Raw genomic sequence first — 24235 nt, 5'->3', positions numbered from 1 at the left:
TTGGAGTTTTATTTTTATGTACCTGTAACAGTCATTAAAATAGAGTTACTGGCCTACGCTGTGTCCTCTCTATGTGTTGTCTTCAAATGCATGCATCACTCTCCTTCTCAGAACATCTGAAATGTGTCACTACATTACCTACTGAGATTGATCAAGTGAAGATTCTGTGACACGTTGATAATTATGTTGTAAATATGGAAGGTATAGGCTCCAATTTTCTTTATGAACTGTAGTAAATGACTCAGCTTGATAGAAAGCGAAACCAAAAGCAATTAAGACCTTTTGCAGTTCTTCACTGAAATTGAATTGTGTAAAATACGACCCAGTCATTATTAGCTGGCTGCTGCGCCGTCGCCTGACACTGAGATTTATTTTTTTACAAATAATTGCGAAAACCGGAGGAAAATGGATTGCACCATTTTAATTAGGCTAGAGCTGTATTATGTTATGTGCAACGTAATAATAAAGAATGCCCACGGCCAAGCTGGGATAAAGTATCTAATGAATGGTATGTCTGTTATTGCCTTAATCAAACTGATGTCACACAATTCTGGCTGACAGGGAGATAATATTGTTGAAAAATAATATCCATGCTGTCTTTTTTTCCTCAGTGTTCCATGCTTTAAATAAAAGACCCAAGTGTCTCTGCAGCAATATTCATGTCTTTGGACATGAATATATATCCGATACATGTTGTGTTTGTGGAATTGTGTTAGGATGATAGATGGGCAGAGAAGGAAAGAAACAGATACAGACAGACAGACAGTCAGAAGGGCAGGAACACAGACAGATAAAAGCTCCGTCGTCCGTCTTACTTAAAATGTAAATGGTTGTGTTGGGATTGGTTAGGGCTTCACTGCTAACGAGGCACATTGGGGTGATAGATGGAGCTTTAATTCTGAAAAGGAATTGAACTACAGGCCTGGGAAACATTAGTTAAGCAGCATGACACTCTTCCCATCCATCTGTGCCTCACCACCCTCCCTTTCAGCTCTTCTTTCCGTCCGTTCTGCCACCTTGGTTTGCCATCAGTCAGACTCCATGTCCTGGTTCGACCATCTATTGTTTCCTCCCTTTTTCGCTCCATCTGCCACTTCCTCATTTTAAAAACTCCTCCATCCCTTCCTCCTCCTCTTCATTCCCTGTTCAATTGTGTTAATCTTCTATTTAGAATAAATAAATTCATGTTTAGCCATGCAAGTGTGGTCCAGATGTGAATATCTCAATAACTAGCGGCTCGACTGCTATTACGGTAAGTTTACAGTGGTGGGAAATAACTATGTACATTTAAACAAGTACTGTTCTTAAGTACCATGTTGAGGTACTTGTACTTTACTTGAGTTGTTCTCTTTAATGCTACTTTATACTTCTACTCCACTATTTCAGAGCGAAACATTATGTTTTTCATCTCGGATTTTACACACAAAACATATGATCAGTTAAATATATTTTTAATAATGATGTGACTTTAGTGCGAGGGTTACCCTGCGTCATTATTTCTTTCATCATTCCGTTCCTTTCCTTCGCCTCATCTCGCTTTCCTTTCCTTGCCCTCCTCCCGCCTACGGCGCTCACCGTTCATCACGCTGCGTCCTCAGCGTTTCATTCTTCCCATGTGCTTACTTTCTCTCCCTCTTCCCCTGCAACACATTATTCCTCACACCAGCCATCCGTCCAGCCGGTCTGAGCCCTCCCACTCCGACACTTTTTCATTCCTCTTTATCTCACCCTTACCTCTCTCTCTCTCTCTCTCTCTCTCTCTCTCTCTCTCTCTCTCTCTCTCTCTCTCTCTCTTTTTCCGGAGTGTCCGCAGCGCCACACCCTGCCATCCCTGCCTCTGTGTTACATATTCTTCCCATTTAATCGAGTCTCCCGCCTTAAATCAAAATACCTGTCCCTTCACACCGTGTCCCCCCCTTTACATCCCACTCTCACTGTGTATCTATTCATCTTCTCTACTTTGACACTGTCAAGAAAACTGTCAATCCTGTTTGGTAGTTAAATTGTTCCTCCACCTTCCTCCACCTATGTTCCTTTCTTTTGTCTTACCCTTCAGTCCTGGGATCCCTTTACCACAAAGCGCTCCCAATATATTTTCTTTGCAGTCTAGTACTGCGTTATGAGCTCTTTGTTTTTGATATTGCAGGTTTAAGCCAACAATCTGCTCCTCTCTGCTTATGGTCAATCCATCTTCCTCTCTTTCCCTGCCTCCCCTGAACCCGCCCTCTCTTGCTCCTTCCATCCATCCATCTACCACCCCTCCTCTCCTTGGTGTTACATATGAGCCAGCGGCGATGTAATGATTGGTTTAAACAGGTAGTCTGTATGCATGGAGGCTCACTAAAATAAACTAATGTGTGTTTGTGAGTAGCTACCCTTTGCTGTCCTGTGTGTGAGTGTGTGTGTGTGTGTGTGTGTGTGTGTGTGTGCGGTATGAGGCTGTGTGTTCTTTATCACATTATCAAGAACCAATATGATGAGTGTGTGTTTGGTGGTCCTATTGTCTTCTCAGGTGCTTTATCGGAAGTTTAAATCAGAGGTAATGGCTAACGGGGACACAGTGTGTGTCTGTGCGTTGATTTATTCTTTGATGTGACACATATTGTACGCAAATGTGAAAGTAAGGGTGTCTATGCGTGTGTTTAGCATCCTTTAGCAATCCGTCCGGGGTATAATCTGATTCCTTTTCCTTTTGAAACAGTGTGGCAGCGCAGAGCATTAGACGTCATGAGTGTTAACCAATGGGCTTTTAGCATGGGCAGGCAGTTTGAATGGGCAGTCAGGCAGGATTGTTGAAAATGATGTGATGACTTTTCCGGTCTATAGCTTTTTCAGGCACACCCAGTAGTGCAGCATGGTGCCGTGGAAAAATCAGTGGACATAAGCTGCTCGTCAAAACGTTTGTCCATATAGTGCCGCTAGTGGTCAACAAACTCCACAGGGTACATCTTTAAGTGAGGAAAGAACATACGGCTGTGACTTTTTTTATATGCTACTAAAGTTGTTGCTTCCATCGTTGTAGATTAGACAGCAGCATCTGTTCATGTAGCCCGGCAGTCTGTGTACGTTACTACGCAATTTGGTCACATAGCATTCCCAATGTTATGTGTTGCATTTTACTGCTGTATTGTTTTGAGGTTGTTCTAATTTGAACTCTTTTGCAAACTGTTGGCCTATGTGGTCATCCAATCAGAAGGCTTCCTGTTTCAATTATCTGACTACGACCAATAAAAAAAAAAGATTTTTGTTTCTTGCTTCTTGTTTGTCCTCATGATGCCTGAGTACACCAAAATCCACACGTGTTTCTAGAGTTGATAACAAAGTCACTCTCCTAATTTCCATCAGTGGAATGAAAGTTAATTCTCATTCCGTAAATTAACTTTTGATGGAAAGCCACGTGTTGATCACACCATCAGCAAGCAACTTGCATGATCTCTTCATGTGATCTGACCCTGATCGCTTAGAGCAGCTCAGCAGCTTCATGACTGACACAGTAGCATGAGAAATGCCGACACCCGAGACAGGAATGCAGTCTGCTTCTTATGTAGGTTAAGGGCACCTTCTCATTAGAGGACAGTCAGGCAGGGATCCGACACGATTCAGCCCCTATGGGTGCACATCCGTGATTACTGATTACTCCAGAGATTACTCTTCATACGTACGTAGTACGTACGTTTATCGGTTAACTAAGTTTACAATTCGAGAGGAGGAAGAAAAAAGTCAGAAAAGACACGCAGGGCAAATAATCGGGACTGAGTCTCAGCCCACTTTTATGTTACAAACCCGAGATGAAACTGCCTTTTTTTGAACTTGCTGGTAAAATAAATCAAGCACGAGTTCACAGTTATATGCTCATTTGTGTGAACCACCGCCTACACACGCCTACACAAACACACAGGCACAAAGAGTGAGTGAGAAAGAGTCAGGCTAAGAAAAGACCTTTGATATTTAACTTTCATCATTTGGGAAACATTCCGCTAAAAAATAGGAGAAGACAAATCTTGATTCATTCTTTTTCATGCTGCTTATTACGTGATGCGTGCTGTACTGAGTGGACGCTAGGATTCATATTCACCTAACAATAACATGAATGCATTTCGCTTTCATCAGAAAGTACGTCAGCTGGCATACGGGACACTCACTTACATCTTCCTGGGCTTCTTCTGTTCATCACATCTCCTTTATGTGCAAAAAAGTAAAATCCCCACGCTGTGCAGCAAACTAATCCAGACATGCTGCCTCACTTGATCTGCTGTTGGTGCCACTGTTTGCTGTTTAACAGTGCCACCTAGAGGAAGAGGAAAGAATAGAAACATTGAAGCTTTGTGGGAAGAGGCTGTAAATCTCACCGCTCCTCTGTTTAACCGATCAACACAGCGTAGGGTCTGTTTTCTTGCTTCAAAAGACACAAAGAGAAAGATTGGACTTTGCAACGCTGTCCCACTGCAAGTGTTTCTGGAAGGGGAGGAAGAGGATTGTAACGTGTTATGGTGTGTGTGTGTGTGTGTGTGTGTGTGTTGTACGTGTCTTGTCGATCCCCTCCAGCTTTCCACAGTGGTCAAGGATGTGTTCAGCTATCAGTTACCAGCATTATTCACAATCAACTGTCAGGTCATGACACACAACAGACTTTTATAAACACATCTATACACACACACACACACACACACACACACACACACACACACACACACACACACACGCACACATTCATTATTCAACCCAGCGGTACCATAAATCAACATGATCAGTTTCCCCAGAGTATACCCAATAAAATAACATTAAGCCAAAGTTTGTTCCTTTCCACATTATTAAAACTGAGTAATTCAAACTCTGTCCAGGACTTCAGTCATTATTCGCGATATTAAGTCTGTGTTTCATTTCAGAATTATTCTTGATCAAACGCTGTGTCTGTTTCTTTCATTATATAGTCATATTGACATTAGAGCCCACTTGTCCAGAGAGACTACAGATACAAAAAGATCTACGATACAGCACTGACTGCACACATGCATGCACCTACACACACACACACACACACACACACACACACACACACACACACACACACACACACACACACACACACACACACATAATGAGAACAGAAACACAAAGCATCAGAATGGAGATGTCCATCAGGGCATTCTGTGCGTTGCCTCAGTGTATTAGTGCCATATTGGCTATTTCCTGTTGTGTTGGCAAGTCATTTTACAGGCGGGCAGAGACACAGATGGCTTGGTCACCTCTTGGTGATGGTCTGTGACTGGCCTGATTGCTGTGTGGTCTCTGTTTGTTTGTCCGCCTCTTTCTATTCCACCGCAAAAGTCCCTCGTTCACTCTCCATCAGTCTCCTTCCTCCCGCGTCTTGGTTCCCACTCGTCTCTGTTGCTCTATCTCTTGGTGCGTGAACGGGGAAAAAAAAGGATGTGAAATATTTTCATGGTTATCTCATGTGGGGAATGTCGGGTCAACGGCTAGAGCGAGTGTGCCAAGCAGGAAGCCGAGGGAATAAGCCTCGCCTCGTTTTCAAGGTTCAAGGAAACGCAATTGTTCATAGATGAAAAAGAGCTGTCAGTCACGAAGGTTGAAATAACAATTTTAAGAAGCTTGTTGGCTCTCTGAGAGGGGGAATGAGACTCAGGGAAACATTTCATATTCTATAATCAAACATATTACAAGATTTAGAGATAGACTTAAAATACTATTAATAAGAGGAAGATGATTATGTCACCCTTAATGGTTCATTGCACATTTCTACACTTTTACAACTCTTGAGAGGAATCTGGTCCCGGTTGGAAAATTCTTCCCACATGGTTAAATAAATAAAATAACTCACCAATGTGCTCACAAGGTCACTGGTGAGAACTGGGGCAAGAGAATCAGTAAATTGCTCATGTTGGAGCACCACACCTACATGTCTGTGCATCGGCATATCCTCTCCCACTGAACAGTGGTGAGTGATTTACTCTGCTTCTAACATAACGTCAGCAGTTACAAAGGAAACCTTAATTATTGCGTGATCTACTCTGATGAAAGTACCACAGAGTTTCAATCATGGTGATTATGTTCTGGGGGAAATGCTGGAACGAATGCGCACTCATGTACGTATGTTTGTGCACACACAAGGAGACAGAGACTGAGGACATTAAATGTCACATTACAGCTTGGTTTCAGCTCTTTCTCAACTGCATTACATAATCATAATATGAAACAATAAACATTTTACTTTGGGGAAAAAAACACCCACAATTAATACGAGTGTAACACTGAGCTAACCTGCCTCAGCTGGACTCTTTGTCTGGTTTGATCAGATTTTGATCAGCTGTCAGTATCTCTGTATTAAAAATGAATGAAATAACTACGTGAAATGTAACCGGGGTAATAGTGACAAACCCGAAAGAGAATTAGCACAAACTGCATTTCACTTGACTCAGTTATGGAGCGTTTAAAAGCATCTTTTTTTAGCTCATTTTCTTTTTCTTTTTACAGCACAGAACCTTATTGTTTTGATTCAATATTAATATTTGCTATTGCTGCTAATGTGCGTTTGGTTCACCAAAAGAAATGCACGAGACTCAAACAATCATTTAGGACCTATTTGTTCATAGTAAGAAGCTGATTTGGGTAAAAAGCGTTGACAGTGCCTTTAATACAGACATAAAGCACTTGATGACCCACTTAAGGCCCCACTGTGAGCACCTACAGTTAGAAAGGAAGGAAGGAAGGAAGGAAGGGAGGGAGGGAGTGAGGTTGTGTTGTCTGCTGTACTGTCTGCCCATAGCCTTGGCAGAGTGATGGTTTGAAATATGAGCGCTCCACCTCCTCAACTTTGTGTCTCTCTAGTGTCAAATTCTTTCCAGCCACCTTTGTCTGTGATTTTTATCTTTATTTTATGAGTTCCCTTCCTTCGTCTGTCTGCCATTCAGCATCACACGTTTCCGTTCTCTCACACAACACACGCACGCACACACACACACACACATACACACACACACATATCTACCTATCATCGTAGACAGCCAGTATGATGATCATGTGTCATCCCCGAGCCAGCTTCGTTATTGATCGCCAGATGTAATGATCAGGAGATGCAGATGATGGCGCCACCCTCATTGATTACCAGTGACAGTTAAAAAGCATGGCATAATTCCCATCGATCGTCTGTGACAGTGTGTAAGAAATGGTGTCATCTACATTGATTAGCAATAAAAATATGTGGCAAAGATGTGTCACGGGTCCACAGCGAAAGAGCCCTCTCACACACGCTCCTATTCATCATTTGAATGTGTGGGGGCACTCGTGCAAACGCACGTTTGAAAGGAGCCCCGTGAAACTCACGAGGCTCAGCTTAAAAAATGAAAAGGCGTCAGTGGTGAATTGTACTGACACGCTGCAGAAATCAACTTACAGTCACTGTGTGTGAAAAAGAGAGCAGCCCGAAGGCTTTTCCCCACTGGTGTCTCTGTAAAGTAGAGTGAAGCAGACAAATGAGAGGTTGAGTTCTAGTCTCAACACTTAGAGAAACAAAAACATGATTTCTCCTCGTTTAACCTCACACGTCTGGAAATTGAACCTTGGCCACCCCCTTGGGGATTCATAGAGAGTTCCTGAGAGTTTAGACGTATTGTCTCACCCTAAAAATACATAGTTAAACCTGAATAAACATATTACTATTATCTCCTTTAGCTGGCCGTAATTCACATTTCAACAGGGTTTCAGCAGGGTCTCCAGTGCTGAAATATTATAGGAAATGTCCAATATCCAATCAGTCTGAAACCATACTCTGACACAGAGGTAGAACGGTCACTGTCACATGTGTCTACTGTTGACTGATTCCATATACATATATTCCAATATCACTGCACCGACATGATTCAATGAGCTTCTGCTGAGACAAAAGAGAAAATAACAATAGGTTAAAAAGTCTCAGCTCCACGCTCTATTTAATCATCTTTTCAGTAAAGAATGGGCTGAATTCACTCTCGACCGCTCAGTTTGGTAAACTGGATGAGCACCGTGGTAATTTACATCTCCCAAAACTGCTGAAGATCTTGGGCACCCAGATCTACTGTTGTCTACGACTTTATGAAGTAATTGTTGATTTCACTATGTTGTGGCCATAGAATATTGACACCATCAGCGTTTCGACTGGTTTCCCTACAAGCCTTGCTTTCGCTATGCAAATCTGTCCTCCACCAGGTACGAGTACCCGGGGAAATGACGGCTCGATTTACGGCACAAAGGAAGACGATAGGGTTTTTGTGCTCCCTGGTAGCTATCAGTAGCTATCCCCAGTTACCAAAGTGTATTAACGTTAGCTCTTTGCAGTTACTATTATCCCAGTAGCAGAAAAGGTAGACAGTGGAACAAACAAAATATTACGGTTGTCTTTGCAACGACGGCATCAATAATATTATCGTTGGATACGACACCAAAAAAGGGCAGCGTCTTTAAGGCAACATTTTTTTAACCTGGTCAACTTTTGCTGCAAAGCAAGACAACGCAACACCAACTGGCAACAATATGCTATCGTGCTGGTAGATTACTCTGTAACGTAAACAACACATTGTATCATTAATTATTCCAAAAATGAATTGCTTTAATTTACCTTGCAAGCTGATATAGAACTGTGATTAATGGTGGACACCTGCTAGCCACTAAGAAATACTTTCCAGAGCCATTGTATGATGATAAAAGATTTAATTTGCAAGAAATACAATTTTGCAGAGTGACTCAAATGAGCTGGGTGATGCAGAGGCAATATTTTCCTGATCAGGTACATACAGTTATGTTCACATTGTTTTATTGAGGAACCGTGCTTCCATTTCCCTCCAGTGGCAGACCTGAATGTTAAGTTTACTTTAACGGAATCCATTTTGCTTAGTGAATCACACACTGTGCTATCCTGTACATTATTTCCCCCCCTCCTCTTTTTATCGTCCTCCAGCAACCCCTCGCTTGGTTCCCATCCATCCATTCTTCACTCACCTCTTCCTTGATGGGTGGGCTCGATGTCTTGTCCTCCTCTCTCCCCCACTTTCCCTATCTGTTTGATTTATACGACCACGGTGTGTTCTTCCCCTGCCACCTTGATGTGCTCACCCACACATGCGCACAGACAAATAGATGGATGAGCTGGTGATGGTTAAACCAGCCAGACTTCACTGTGAATTATAATCACCTTCAATCTGTGTCTCTGAATGCCTGCCCAGTTCTTATGTTCATGGGGTGTGTGTGTGTGTGTGTGTGTGTGTCAGGAAGCTCTGCTCTGCCTCACTCAAGTCATTTGTGATTATCTTTCATGACTGTAAGTGATGGAGCAGTGAATAGTTTGTTCCCTGAAGGGCTGTATATATATATGTGTGTGTTTGTGTGTGTCACTGTTCCCGATTATTATTCCCTCGCTCCTCTGGTGTTTGACCCATCTTTCTGTTCTGTCGAGGTTTCATGTGAGCTGGAATATAATTCTATTTCCATTGCTGTCACATTGTCATTGGTGTGTGTGTGTGTGTGTGTGTGTGTGTGTGTGTGTGAATGGTGGTCTAGCAGTCACTGAGGTAGTAGGAGAGGATACACTATGGACATATAAATCTCAGAGAGAAAGAGAGAGAGAGAAGGTTTGAGGGAATGTATCTAAAATTCTCAATAGAAATGTACTCTTCCGCACAAAAGAAAAATGCTTTCAAGCACAAATAACCCCCAAACAAAGGCCTTCAAAATTCTAATCCAGTGAGAAAAATGTCAAAGGAAAGCCAAAGCCCTCCATTGTGTAGACAGTGTGAGCTATCTGAATAATATAGGTAGATTTGTCCCTGAACTGTGAGTCAAAGACGTTCAGGCTCCAGGTAACAATGACATGAGTGACTGTCAGAGCTGTGTTGTGTTCCCACTGAGGCTCTGTGTCGTCCTCCCAACACTAGAGGACACTAAAAAGACAAAAATCCTCCATTAATGGAATCGCATATTGATGGCGTCTTTGCAAAAAATAGACTTGTTACACCTTCTAATGTCAACTGAAACTTAATTTCAAGTTTTCCTTTCCTAGTATTTGTCCTAATTCATAACTGCAGTAAACACTTCACTGATGGGGAGACATTCTTTCATGAAAATCTTGCAAAAATGGATGAAAGAACCTCTAACCTATTGTCCATATATTCAATACTCTACATCCTCATGAGTGTATTGTCCTTCAAGTCATACAGCATGAAACAGATGACAGCCAGACTCCATACCTTTCACTCACATAAAGTCTCATACTATTCGTTTTGAAGGTAACATATAGCGTGTAACCTATAAACTGAAAATAAAACGATTGAAAGAAAGCCTCAAGTCTGATTTGATCATGCGTTAATCGAAGACGTGAATGAAGTAAGATTATAACTTAATCGTTGTGTTATGTTGATGGTAGTGCTGTTTTTTTGGGGTCATGCACAAAGGCAGTCAAACTAAATGTGTGTTTTTCTGTCTCTATGACTCCGGTGTTGGAATTGAAGATAATCGGACACGATGACGAAACTGGTATTCTCATACATGCGGAGGCAACGATGCACTGTGAAATGTCCTCCAGCTGCGTGACACAGCTAAAGAAAGAAGGAAGTTGTGAAATGTGTCTGGATGTGTGAAGCCGGTGGCATGGATGAGAAAGAGTGTGGCGTATAGAATGGGACAACATTGCCCCCTGCTGCTAAAAGGAGGGACGACACCATCACCACGTCACTCAAAACAGCTTTTGTTTTCCAATCTAGACTTATCAAAATGAAAAAGAGCTGCAGCTGTTTGAGTATATGCATAGAGGACCCCCAGGCTTTGATTATCAAGTTTATTAGCTATATATGTCATTAGTGAGTACTAATGATAGAATTTGGGTAAACGCCTCAGTCAGAAGGACTACAGGTCGACAATAGATTACAGACCTGTCCAGTATATCGTTGCAAACAACAACCTTCCATCGTTGACAGTTTCACCGTCTTACACAAAGACCCCTGTGGTAGGAAACACAGATACGATGGTGCTAAAAACCATCATGGCGACCCCAGAAACAGCAGCGTTGGGGAGGGTACCGCTGTTGAAGGCCTTGTCGTGAACATGCGAGATGATGGAGAGAGCTCCTGCGTAGGCCTCCTCGCAGGCCGGCTGGATCTGCTCTTCTGGCAGCCTGTGGCTGAACTCACCTGAGGGAAGTGACACCAAGATGTTACAAAATAAAAGCCAGTGCATTAGGTTTGACCGATGGCTACGTAGAGAGTACACATCACCGACGTTCAGCTCACCTTTGTCTCTCAGCTCAAAGGTGTAAGAGAACGGGATGCCAACGAGGCGAGCCCAGTCGCGGCTTGAGCCTGAGTTTGGATCTGAACGTGAAAGAGGCATTTGCATCCCGTTCATTCACAAAGACACCAAAAGGCGATATGAATCACAACCTGTGGCCTCACTGTGTACTTTTTTTAAAAGGCTGCTAAGGATAAGAACGTCAGAGTGACTCTAAGTCTAAGTGAGTGCAGATCAGATAATATGTAAATAACAGCTGTTCAGTACAGGAAAGAACAGGTCAGCTGAGTCTCACAGAGGATTTGTGGAGATGTTCCTACAGTGTAGTCCATTCCATGTAACTTCTTCATCTCTGCTGCTGCTGCCTCACCGACTGAAACCTGCACAGGAAACAAAAACTTAGAACATACAAGTTTGTTTTTGCAAACCATGTATACTATCTACTAAAGACAATCTTACCAGGTCATAGGAGGTAAAAAGAAAAAAAGTGATAATGCTAGGCTAACAATGTCAACTGAAGATTTAGCAGTGCTGCCGGTCTCTGTGCTTTTCTGGTTCTAGAAAGGTCCACTGCTTACGTCTCTGTAATGCAAAGCAAACACACACTGACCAGTTCATCATAGTTGGGTGCAGAGATCTCAGGGTGGCCGTATGGCAAGAGGATAAGTTGCCCAGCAGAGTGGATGGTGAGGAAACACAGAGTCTTGTTTATCATCCTACCTAGATACAGACGGAATAAACATGTGATCGATAACAACATTACATTCTTAAAAGGTACAGCTCCTATATATAATCTTTAAGTTAAATGATATGTCATATAATTATTTTATTAATTAGTTATATTATTAATTTATTAAACATGTGTTCATATAAATGAACACATGTTTAATACAAATAAATCAATAAACAAATAACAAAAAATAACAACACAAAAATAATAATACACCTCATAATTAATAATAATAATAACAATAATAACAATGTATTATTGTAGTGTTTTGAATGTAATTTCAATGATTGATGATTGATAGATAGTTACCAACAAAGTCCATCACAGCTTTAGCCTCTGGCTCTGACCCTGCTGATTTCCCACAGTAGGTGTTTGCACAACTGTCTAATGACACGCCAACCGCTGAGGACAGAAATAACATGAAGTTCATCGACTCCAAACCTTTGGCTGTTTTTACAAGGCACTGCCAGGTTTATGTTTAAAACATGTTTTCTCATGTCAAAAACAATTAGAAAATGTGAATTCATAGAGAACGGCTTGTGAAAGCCAACACTTTAAGTGTCATGTGGACTGACACTATAATATTTAGTTGTTCTCTGCAGCTTTCCAGTCTCACAGAAAAGAGTAGATTGTCAGCAGCAATTGAGTTGAATTTGGAGCATACATTGTTTGTCATAGCAGCCTGACATGACAACATACAGGACCGGAAATAACATTTTGGCCCATCAACTGTAAAATGCTTTTAAAACCGGCACATCCTGGTGGCCATGTTTCTATTTGTGGTTTATGACATGTTTTGTACAACCAAGTCAGAAATGTGTTAATCCTACATGTAGGAGCTTTGAGTCACTACTAGCTGGAAGGCTAACTAGTGATGTTGTGATTCTTAAAAGCATCCAACTCACTGCCCCAGTTGGCATTAAAGTTTCTGTTGAGGTCAACACCATGACAGCTACTGCCTGGAGGAGGGGTCGAACGAGACTTCCTCCACAGACGAGTCTACATGGAAACGACAGACACAGAGGTCACATAGTTTGTTAGTTGGACTGTGCATGGTTAATTAACTGTGAAGGCTCTCAGGTACAGATTAGTCACATCTCTGACACAAAACAATCGTATGTCATTCAATCACAACACTGACGACATTTTAAGTGAAACAACCAAACTGAAATAAAACCTGAGAAGCACTCACGCTGTCATTGGCCCAGGTGAATATGTATCCGTCCACATTGATCACAGGAGTGACGTAGACGTCAAGGTTCTGCAGCATCTGCTCCAGCTTCTTATTGGTTTTATACGAGTGCACAATCTGAACAAACACTCACACGTCAGAATGTACTCTACTAGCTGGGGTAAATATGTGCATCATTGAGAATTATGACTGTAATAAGGGTACACACCTCTTTGACAAACCACTGGCAGAAGGCAGGAGCGATCCACTCTCGAGCATGGATACCACAGTCCACCCATATAACCTTCTTCTCTCTGCCCTCTGGGTTTTCTAGTCCAAACTGGAGACACACAACATGACCCGTTTTAGGTGAATGGGTGACTTAAAGGGTCAGTGTGTAATATATTCATGGGATCTATTAGCATAAATGGAGTGCAATATTCATGGTTTTGTTTTCATTAGTGTATAATGACCTGCAACTAAGAATCATTTTGTTTTCGGTCTTCTTCATGGAGTCGGCCGTGGGCTACAGTAGCTCAGAATGGACAAACCACTCACTGGCTCTAGAGAGAGCCTTTAGCGTTTTTATATTACCTAAAGGCCACCGTAGTTCTCCGACATACTCCTGTAATGTGGGCGGCAGAGTGCCTCTTGAACCCTAGCCCTATTTTTAGGCCTCTGCTCGAAAATGTCATACCCATACTCAAAGGGGCTTATCTCTCTAACTACAAGGTCTATTTGAATAATTCGTTCTCAGAAGTGATTTGTACTACATGCGTGTACTCTGTCGCCCCCCCCCCCCCCCATAGCCCCCTCCTAAGGGGGCCCTCGGAGACAAGAATTAAACTGTGGTATGTGGTGGTATGTAAATTTCCACAACATGGTACATTTGCTTGTCTCAATCATAAAGAGTGGGCAATACCTAATAAATATTAATGACTGACGTTAATGTGCAGTTCGACACTGTGACGGATTCAGCAGAGTTCCCAGGTGTCCACTACTGTGTGTCATAGGTGACAGTGTTGAATACCTTCAGCAGGGTGATGTTTCTTCCTTCATAAGTCTGTCCGTAGACGGCAGAGGAGACCAGCTCTGGGTTCCCTCGCTCCACATCTTCCATCCACCTGTAAATCTGTATTGCAATTTAATCAGTGTGATAATTAATTCAGATTAATGGTATTTATAGTTTTTTTTGGCCAACGTCCGTCTGTAATCCATAAAGATTAAAGTGCAAATCAAAAGGGAAGAAACTGGTGTGTGAGACAATAGACGGCAATATATATTGATAATGAAATATCCTCTCTAGTTATTTATTGACTCTGACCTCATCCATGGGGTGATATTTGGTGTAGTCATAACTCTGTGTTGATTCCAAAGCCTCCACTAAACTGTGAATTAAAGAGATACATAGAAAAGCATTGTGAATTTGTATTTGCATTGATTAAAAAATGTATATTAAAGTAAGTAGTACTTGGGTTAGACCTATAGGCATTAAAAGGACACTGTCAGCTATAAATATGTTAATACAGTGACCCCGCAAATATATTCTACTCAACTCAACATAAAAAAAGATGAATGCTACTAATTCAACAAGTAGAACTATTTTCAATAGAAGTTGATCTGGATTTGGAGTAGTATCACTTTAGTTTTTATACATGGCTGAATTTACAAACAACACCACTGAACAAAATTAAATGTGCTCAGACAAAGCTGCTATAAGTTTCAACTCTGACAATCGCCCTTTTTTCTTAAAATCAACACAACAGCACAGCTCACCTGTCAGAAGTCTCTGAAGCAATGCTTAAAATCATCAGGAACAAACCAAGTGTCCACGTGGTTTTCTCCATGTTGCTGCTCCTCTCGCTGTTGTACTTGCTCCTGCAGCACTAACTAAGACTGCTGTCAGTCTCTTCCGGGTGGCAGTTTATCAGCCAGGTGACCTTGGATCTCAACACATTTTTACAGGCTGACACAGAGGTAAATACACGAGGGATCATGGCAGAGAAAATGAATAATCAGTTATCTATTAACCTTTATGAAGTGTCACTAAAACAATACAACAGCTGATACCACAAGGCAGCAGGCAGACTGCTGTCTTCTTTATACATGTTGATCTTACCCCAGCATTCGTGATGCTTCTCCAGAAACGTTTAAACATGACTGTTTACAAAGCAGGCAGAACATGATAGTACAAGTCCAGACCTAAACTACAGCTTGTGCACTGAGCTTGTGTTTTGCAGCGATAGAGCTAGAAAGCTATGCCTCTCCTGCTGCATTCTGCACCATCAGGAGTTGGGGAATAAATGTGCCATTCATCCCTGAGCTGTCCTGTGTGTGTGTGTGTGTGTTGTTTTTGTTGTCCCTGTTTGGACTCACGTGGATAATGTAATTGACGGACGGCTCTCATTCAGGCCAGGCTGGGCACAGGGGAAGGAGGACGGACACTGCAAGTTAAGATATTGCCTGGATTTTTTAGTCTTCGACACTTGCAAATGAGGACATTTCAGGTTGGACATATTTAAATTTTGCGAGGATTCTAGAAGAATCCTATGGGACGAGGCGTGATTGTTTTCGGGATTTTTATCAGGGAGCATATATTTTGACTGTTGCAAACTTTTGGAAAAGGCCAATGGGAGCCAAGTTCACCATCTGCTGCTGTCAGTACTTTCTGAAACACAACAGCGAGGAGAAGAATGCTATTTTGCGGTGAGACAAACACCTGACAGACATGATGATTAAAACCCCAAAGCTCCGCCTTTTAATCTTCATTTATTTGAATGAACTAGAACCTTCTAAACCAGCTATTCTCCTTCCTTCTCTCCAGTATGCGCACCACTACTACAGCTTCCAGACAGCCAGTGTTATCCAGTGAGTCCAGCGACAGCGACACAGAAGAGGAGAGCCTTTTTGGCCCCCGGCCTTCAAGGAGGCGCACTGTGGATCCGTGGGCCAACACAAACAGACCCTGTGACTCTCCCATCAGGAGAGGATCGGACAGAGAGTTACAGGCTTTTATCAGCATGAGAGACCAGGCTGATAAGGCTACAGAGGTGAGAGAAAGTGTTTTGTTGTTGTTGCATAAAAGCTGCAGAGCACAAGAGACAACGTGAGATGGAAATTAACACACATAAGTGCATAGACAAAAGCAGCAGCGTATATATCTGTTCATTTCCTTTCGCTCATGTCCAAAAAATGACAAAAATCAGACATTCCCAGAAAATAAATCTCAGAATTAAATCCAGACAGGAGACAAATTTGCAGCCGTTATTTCACTATTTAGATTCACCACGTCGTTGAACGCTAAATGCATTTCAGATAAAGTGTGGCATTTATTGTGAAATTTAAAATAGAATTGTGATTGAGATGAAGCGAAGACTGCCTAGAAAAACTGCTTTCACCATCTGTTCCATTTGAAATGACATTCTTTGAAATGGTCTCCCTTCGGGGTGATATGATGTCAGGAAAAGGGATGTTTTCAAATGTCAAATGTGAATAATAAATGTCAAGGAGGAGCTTTAAAATAACAGTTTAGTATTGAGTGTAGACACCCCTTATATCTGTATACACACACACACACACACACACACACACACACACACACACACACACACACACACACACACACACTGTACACACTGTGAATGTACACAACATAGTGATAGGATGCTGAAAATGCAGCAAAAGTCACAGTTTCACACTTTAAAGCCATTGATATATCAGTTTGATGGTCTAATTTGAAATGACCCACTTGGTAGTGACAACATGCTTTTCTACAGAAATGCTGTGAAAGTCCATGTTGCTGTTGACAATATGTGAATAGCTGTAATCCTTATAAGTTTATCAGAATCAGAAAAAAAGTAACCGTACTCTTCTGTGATCAATTGACTGGGTTTTAGTGAATCCTTAAATCTATTTTAGACTATTTTTGGTGCATAGCTTTAGTTGATCTGTTTTACACATTTAGCAGTGATAAGTGGCAAATTCACTAAGCAGAGACCTGGTGTTTTACATCCACACAAAGATGAAACAAAGGTTTACTGTATCAGACACACATCTAGTACCAGGAAGTACTGCGGTTATTCATTCTACGTTTCCTTCATCTGTTCTACTGCAGATCTATAATGTAGTTATTCAATAAAGGGAGAGGACACAAACAGGTAGCGCTCAAAGAAGCTATTGACTCAATTTAATGTCGACTCACATCAGTAAATATACTGGAAAATCCAAAACAACTTCATATTAAAAGTATCACATTAGGAGACATTAAAACACACACACACACAGAGTACATAAGGTACATAGAGTATACAGAGAAGAGACATGCTACTTCATTCACTTACTCAATCAGTGGTCTAATACTCACACAGTCACAGGTTGTTTATTACAGTTAGAATAGATTAGCCGTACAGTAACTTTCTGTGTGCAAGAGGTAATAATGGTATCTTTGAAGGATCACTGCAGTATACGTAAAATACCTTCTTACTGCATTTCTCTGCTGAGTGAATCTCTGAGCCGAGAGTTTGATTTTTGGCGAACATGTGACTGGCAGTCTTGGTGTTGAGAATAGTCGGCTGCAGGACACAGTGGGCACATTGTGTTAATAAATGAGTTCCTCAATGGAGATGTAGGCCAACAGCCTGGCTGCCCATGCAAAGAGAATATTCAGCGAACCATCCTAATTATGGCGTGAGACTGTTTTTAACATCAGGCCAAACAAACTGAAAATGGGTCCGTTACATTCAAAGGAAATTCAACACTGGGGGAAAAACTAACCCAGGAAATAAAGTAGAATATGCCGGTCTGTAAACTCTCTGCTTTGTGTAATTTAAAGTTACAGATCAGATTATTTATCTTGTTCAGTAAGTGAAACAGTTTGGTTTCTGTATGTTTTGAACAAGGCAGACAGTGTTTAAATGTTCCGTGTCAGGTGTTTTCACTTCCTAATTTGGCCTCTTCTCAGGTTGAGAGTGATAAAGCTCCCAACCAGAAGGTGGCTGAAAATAATTGCTTAGTTGATCCATACTTTTTTATGGTATATTATGCGTGTTTGCTTACAGGAATGGGAGAAGCTGAACTATGACATACACTCGTTACGCTACGCCAGACGAGAAGTCAGATCTCGATGGAAGAAAATCCTGCTGCAGCTCGGTGAGACACGCTGATGTTATTCTGTGCGGTTAATATTTAGTCAAGTCCAATCTGCTATACTGAGTTGTGTTCCGTCACGTGATCTCCCCTTCATCTCTCGGCAGGTTATCAGTGTGAGGTGGATGCCTTGCTGTGTGTGAACAAACAGAGCCGGTTCAGTCGAGATCTGGACCGACTTAACAAAGCGGATGAACTGTTGAAACAGCTGCTGGACCGCACCTCTCTGTTTCCTCCAGAAACTGAACACCAGAGCAAATACCTCTGTGTCATGGTACAACACACACACACACACACACACACACACACACACACACACACACACACACACACACACACACACACACACACACACACACACATACTTTCACCCCTTAGTATGTTTGTTTCTCCTTCCTTCCTGTCGTCCGCTTTATCTTCCCGGTCCGCTGTTGTTATATCTCTCTTCCTCCAATCTCACCTGTTTCATTCTTACCGTGCTCCTCATCCGTCTTCGTCTTTCTCTCAGGACCGCCTGGTGTCACTGGACAGTGCTGAGGACTTTGTCAGACTGGCTAAAGAAAAATATCCCAAGCAAAGCAGGCTGAGAGACAGTGACAGAGCTGGGAGAGAGGGTGAAGAACAATGTTAAAATGTTTTTTTTACCACTCTCTAACATTCATTGATTTGTAGAGGAAAATGTAATTCTAATGCCAAATTAAACCTTCTCTCCGATGTGTCCTGTTGATTTAACTTATTTTATTCCACTGTGTTTTGGTTGTTTGGACCATTACAATGTCATAATGCTGTATAAAGATAACATGTTTTTAATTCATTAATTTTCTTTTGAAAGTAGAAGTTTCACTCTTCCAGCATTTCTGTTGCACCGGTGTGCTGCTGCTCAGCTGGGGAGGATTGCTCAATGAATAAGCAAAATGGTTAAAACATGTTTTTTGCGCTTGTTTTAATTGTTTTTTGGTTATTGCAGGTATGTGTAGAGTCAATAAACCTTCTCCACCAAGACGTGAAGAATTTAAGCTAACACAGGGCTAGTAACTGATGGTCAATTTGAGGGTGAGGTATTCGTTTAAAAATGATAGAATCCACTTTAATTCATTCCTTTATCGCCCCACAAAACTACTTTCACACATTTGTTGTTATCTGACAATACTGATGTGACAAACTCTATGTGTTTTCTGTGATATTGGGTTGTTTCCTGCTCACATTGTCACTAATAAAATATATTTGCTCACTTCTGCTGGAGGGGCTCAATCAGTGTCAAAACTACTGTTTTTGGCTCAGTCTAGCACTGTGTTACCTGCTCCATCCAAAAGGTGGCAGCATATACTTTGATCCTGATCCAGTGGGTCACACTGGGGAAAAAATAATAAGAAGGAATTTAGTTGGAAATATCTGTATCACAGATGGGGTAAAGTTTTATCAAGTTGAATATATTTTGCATCTCCTGTTGAAATGATTATGTGTAATGAGGAGGACTTTAGTTACCCAGCACATTAAACAGACGGACATAAGAATATGTTGCACGATGTCAGCGATGAAGCCTATGTGGGAAAAGGAATCTTACCTCTCACACTTCCCTTTCTTCAACATTGGAGCAGAATGCAGATGATAACGTCTCATCTTGGCTTTCATTCAATACCATTTTTTTAATTCTCAACCACACACAAACATACACATTTGGGACACTGTGCTCTCATCAGGTTCAAAGAGTGTGTGACAGTCTTCAGGCAGTTGATGATTATGGTATGTCGTACACACATTCATGCCTGCGCGCACACATGCACACAGAAAGAGAGAGTTTACTCTGACCCAGATATTGTTCTCTCCAAGGCCTCTTCCCCAAGTTTGGGAAACAGATGTGGGAATAAAAGGGGGGGTGGGAGGTTGGGGGGGCGGAGGGGGGGGATTGGGGGAGGGGAGCAGTATGGGAGGCAGACCAATGGTCTGGCAGATCTGAAAGCCATTGTGCTGCTTGCACCTTTTTCTCATTATACTACTGCGTGTGTGTGTGTGTGTGTGTGTGTGTGTGTGTGTGTGCATTTCAGATCGAGTAATGCTGACATCATTCTTCAGACTTTCTGAATTTCAATGAAAGTCTGAAATTCTACATTTCCAAAAGGGACTAGGCGAGACAGATCAACGTTCTTATGTTAATTGAACTGATATATGACGTAAGAAAGAAGGGAATGATTAAGAGGATGGTTAGAGAAAAATACTAGATTGTCACACACTGTTTGCTGTGTAACAGGTCATGTGTGTTAAAAGGTCCAAATCTCACGATAGGAAACACTGATCATGCATTACTGTGTGTGTGTGTGTGTGTGTGTGTGCATGTGTGTGTGCGAGACCAAATCCCAGTAAGTGGTCAGGGCATACAGTGCATTACGGTAACACACTCACACAGACGATGGTCACAGCTAATGGTTTTATATTGAGTCTCTAGTGGGGCGTTGTCCACACACACACACACACACACACACACACACACACACACAAGCAGCGTAAGTGGTGAGCCACAGTCATAGCTTTGGGTAATCACAGTGAAGTTAAATCTTAATAAACTGGTTTTACATCTTGTTTTTATTCCTTATTTCCATTTTAACTCTTTAGTGAAATTCATAGTTTAACACTTTGATATTAATGCTTATTGGCACTCTTGCCGAGGGTTAGATGAGAAGATCGGGACACAGCTAGCTTCGCTCTGTCAACAGTAACAAAATCCACCCACCAGCACTCCTCACGTTCACAAGTTTACACATTATATCTCATTTGTTCATGCTTACAGAAACTGAAGTGTGATTTTGCTGCATTCAGAAAGAGCAGTTTCCTCCTGATTGTGGTTTTCTTGCAAAACTAAATGGGCTGCTGGCTGCAGCTTCAGGTGAGTAAATAAGAAAGGATGTGATCAGCTGGCCTGGGTAATTTCATATCAAATCAGACTCTGTGATAAAAGTGTAATCATGTATGGCTTTGTTGTTTCTTTCTTTTTCTTTCTCAAATTCTTTTTCACGTGTGAAAACTGAAAAACACAGACGTGGCCCTGAGTGTATGCTGTGCTTCAGTGAATACTCACAACAGACAGTTTATAATACAGACCCATTACTCATGAGGTCAGGACCTTCATGTTTATATCCAGATACAAATCACATTACCGCAGTGACTAATGGTTTACTTAGTCAAATATCAGAGTTTGTCATGATGAACTTTGGTGTGCCTTTTTGGAATTTGAAGTTTATACAGTTGACTCAAACAACCCAAGAAGCAAATCCACTGATTGGATTAACCCGCATATCAAATACACATTTGTCACAACAGTGACTACATGTATTTCCATTCATCCACTTGGAGACTAAACATGGTTATAAGCAGTTCTATGTATCACTAACATTAACACCTATAGTCTGCACAAACAGGAACCTCTCATCATGCACTTTTGGTGCTGTGCAATTTTGGGTGGTTGGTCCACTTTGATCCAGAACTGAAATATCTTGACATATTTTGCGGTCAAAATTTTCCAAGCCAGTACTTTGATTTATGTCCGCCTTAGCTGTGCTTTGTTTCGTGCAAATTAGCAGATGCATGCTAACACACTAAATTAAGGCTACATCCACACTAATACGTTTCTGTTTTAAAACAGGGTTTTAAAATGAAGACGATCTACGTCCACACGGGCCTTACGGCACCGTTTTTGATTTCCGTCCACACTAACATGCCTGAAAACGAATATCCCATGACTGAAAGGACGTACTTGATACTTAAGATCTTTCTCTATAATCTTCCTCTTTATACTCAAATGGAAAAAATTCCGTAGAAAAAAGTTTTATTTTTCAAACTTAGTGACAAGTCTGCAGATCTTGGTCTATATCTATCTCACACACATAACATTTAGTTTAAAAAGAGCACTTACAGATTAAAGGTTTACTAGATCATGGTGCTAAATTTGGTCAACACACGTCTCTTACTCGTTTCCCGTCGGTTTAGTTGTTGTCTGCTCTCAGACTCGTAGCTCTGCCGGGTGGCTGTAGGTCCATGCACTGGAGAGCATTTATCCTTTTGTTCGTTTACAATTTTTTTGTTAACTTCCCAATAGTTGTGCAGAACAAAACAAGCATTGATAAGAAAAGGAAAGTCTTCTGTTTTGTGTCCATCGCCTTCCTCAAAGCTGTAAACCGTGACTTCGTACGTCCACTCCGTAGGGCTGATAACGCCGCTGGACACGCCGCTCGCAAGTCACTCCAATAACAGCTTGCTTCCTCCGCATGTAGGCATTAGTAGCATTATAAAATGCAAATTAAATGTGTTAAATAGAAACGTAGTAGTGTGGGTGTAGCCTAAAATGGTAATCAAAACCTGCCTACATTAGCATTTAGCTCAAAAGCACCGCTGTGCCAAAGTACAACCTCAAAGAGCGGCTAGCATTGGCTGTGGACCGAGTCTTGTTTCAGGCTAGCTCTTGCTTGAGACAAAGAAAGGATTATAGTTTTTGTTGTTTGGTTTTGCCCAAGATACAAGATGTTTTTACGACTCTCAGGCTACAAACAGAGTTTTAAAACAAAAACGATCTCCGTCCACACGGGCGTTTCGACATCGTTTTCGATCTACGTCCAGACTAGCAAGGTTTGGTCACCTTTCGTTTTACTCGACCAGGAAATATGCATTTCCAAATGTTCCATTTGAACCCCTCTAAAAGCCTCCACTGTTTATCTCAGAGAGCAATTGATGATAAGACAGTGATGACAGCAGTGTTACACCCATACTCACAAACATGAACAGACATTTACATGTATGAACACACACACACACACACACACACACACACTCAGTAATCTGTAGCGGATGTTTAGAGAACCAGGCCATGGTGTGCTGACCTCTGTGACTCCTGACAGAAGGTGAGAGGTCAAGAGTCTGCTCAGGAAAGGCAACATTATTATGTCGCTTTCAAGTCTAATCCTCCCAACTGCTTTTTTAATATTATACGTGCAGCTTTAGATTTTAGTCTATACCATTTCAACTGCATTACTACAAGGCAACAGTAATCATAAAACAAAATCTACCAATGTGTTTGCAATGATGGTTAATTCTTATTTAAATGTAAAAAGTATAATACCAAGAAGCTTTTAGCTTTTCTAGATTTACAACGTTGCTGTTTCATTGACACCACAGTCATGGAAGGCCTGCTGTTCTTGAAATCACTTTCATTCTTAGCTTCTTGGTTCAGGCAGAAAATAATGCAGAACACACACACACATGCGCTCACACACCACAGATGGGTTGAGCAAGCTGTTGGGCAGGGCAGGGTGTGTTCTACAGCATGGCTGTGGTCATCAGTGGTGGATCAGTAATTACACTGTCCACTGATGCTCTTGAAATATCCTGATTTATTTCCCTCAAATCAAACATGATTAAAGGAGAGTCTCCTGAATTTAACACTGCATGTATACATATTGTTACTGTAATTGTTAACTGCATGGTCTACAAATGGGATTGACATCAGAAAGTCATACTACAGCAAAAAAAAGTGATAGCCTACATGTTTTTGATGTTTTGGTGTAGCATCAAACCTTTTAGGTGTATGTATTGGGGAGGACACACTATTGCTATGACCAAGTACTACGGCTAACAAAAAGGAGGTATTCTACTCACCCTAATCCCAAATTACGAAGCAATACATTTGTCACTATAACAGTCCTCCTGCGTGTGTGTGTGTGTGTGTGTGTGTGTGTATAAAGGAAAAAGAAAGAAACAAGGTATAGGGCAAAGAAAAATGGATAGTGATGGAGAAACATCCTTTGTACGTATTAATGTAAAAAAACTGTGGCGGTGGACAAAAAGAGAACAAAAAAACAGGACAGGCTAAGAAAAAAGTGGGTTAAAGAAAGAAAATGGCAGCGAACAAAGATTCTTTTTGTCATCCTCAT

At 41.4% G+C, this 24235-nt stretch overlaps 2 protein-coding genes across 2 annotated transcripts; one reads left to right on the top strand and one right to left on the bottom strand.

Moving 5' to 3' along the window:
- Positions 1–8689: 8689 nt before the first annotated feature.
- LOC306704385 (carboxypeptidase O-like) lies at positions 8690–15058 on the bottom strand. Its single transcript, XM_079170705.1, has 12 exons — positions 14949–15058; positions 14497–14560; positions 14203–14304; positions 13402–13512; positions 13194–13310; positions 12907–13000; positions 12311–12403; positions 11882–11991; positions 11567–11651; positions 11274–11354; positions 9661–11174; positions 8690–9266 (listed from the first exon to the last, which is right to left on the bottom strand). The coding sequence occupies exons 1-11, from the start codon at positions 15017–15019 to the stop codon at positions 10972–10974; spliced, it is 1131 nt and encodes a 376-aa protein (XP_079026831.1). The 5' UTR covers positions 15020–15058; the 3' UTR covers positions 8690–9266; positions 9661–10971.
- A 633-nt stretch (positions 15059–15691) lies between these two features.
- On the top strand, positions 15692–19223 carry LOC306704544 (melanoregulin). Its single transcript, XM_079170936.1, has 5 exons — positions 15692–15878; positions 15997–16222; positions 18230–18320; positions 18425–18591; positions 18826–19223. Exons 1-5 carry the CDS (start codon positions 15802–15804, stop codon positions 18946–18948), a joined length of 684 nt encoding a protein of 227 aa, XP_079027062.1. The 5' UTR covers positions 15692–15801; the 3' UTR covers positions 18949–19223.
- The last annotated feature ends 5012 nt before the right edge of the window (positions 19224–24235 follow it).

The sequence above is a fragment of the Pholis gunnellus genome (assembly GCF_910591455.1).
Source record: "Pholis gunnellus genome assembly, chromosome: 12".
Taxonomy (NCBI): Eukaryota; Metazoa; Chordata; class Actinopteri; order Perciformes; family Pholidae; genus Pholis; species Pholis gunnellus.
This window is presented reverse-complemented; position numbering and strand designations above follow the sequence as displayed.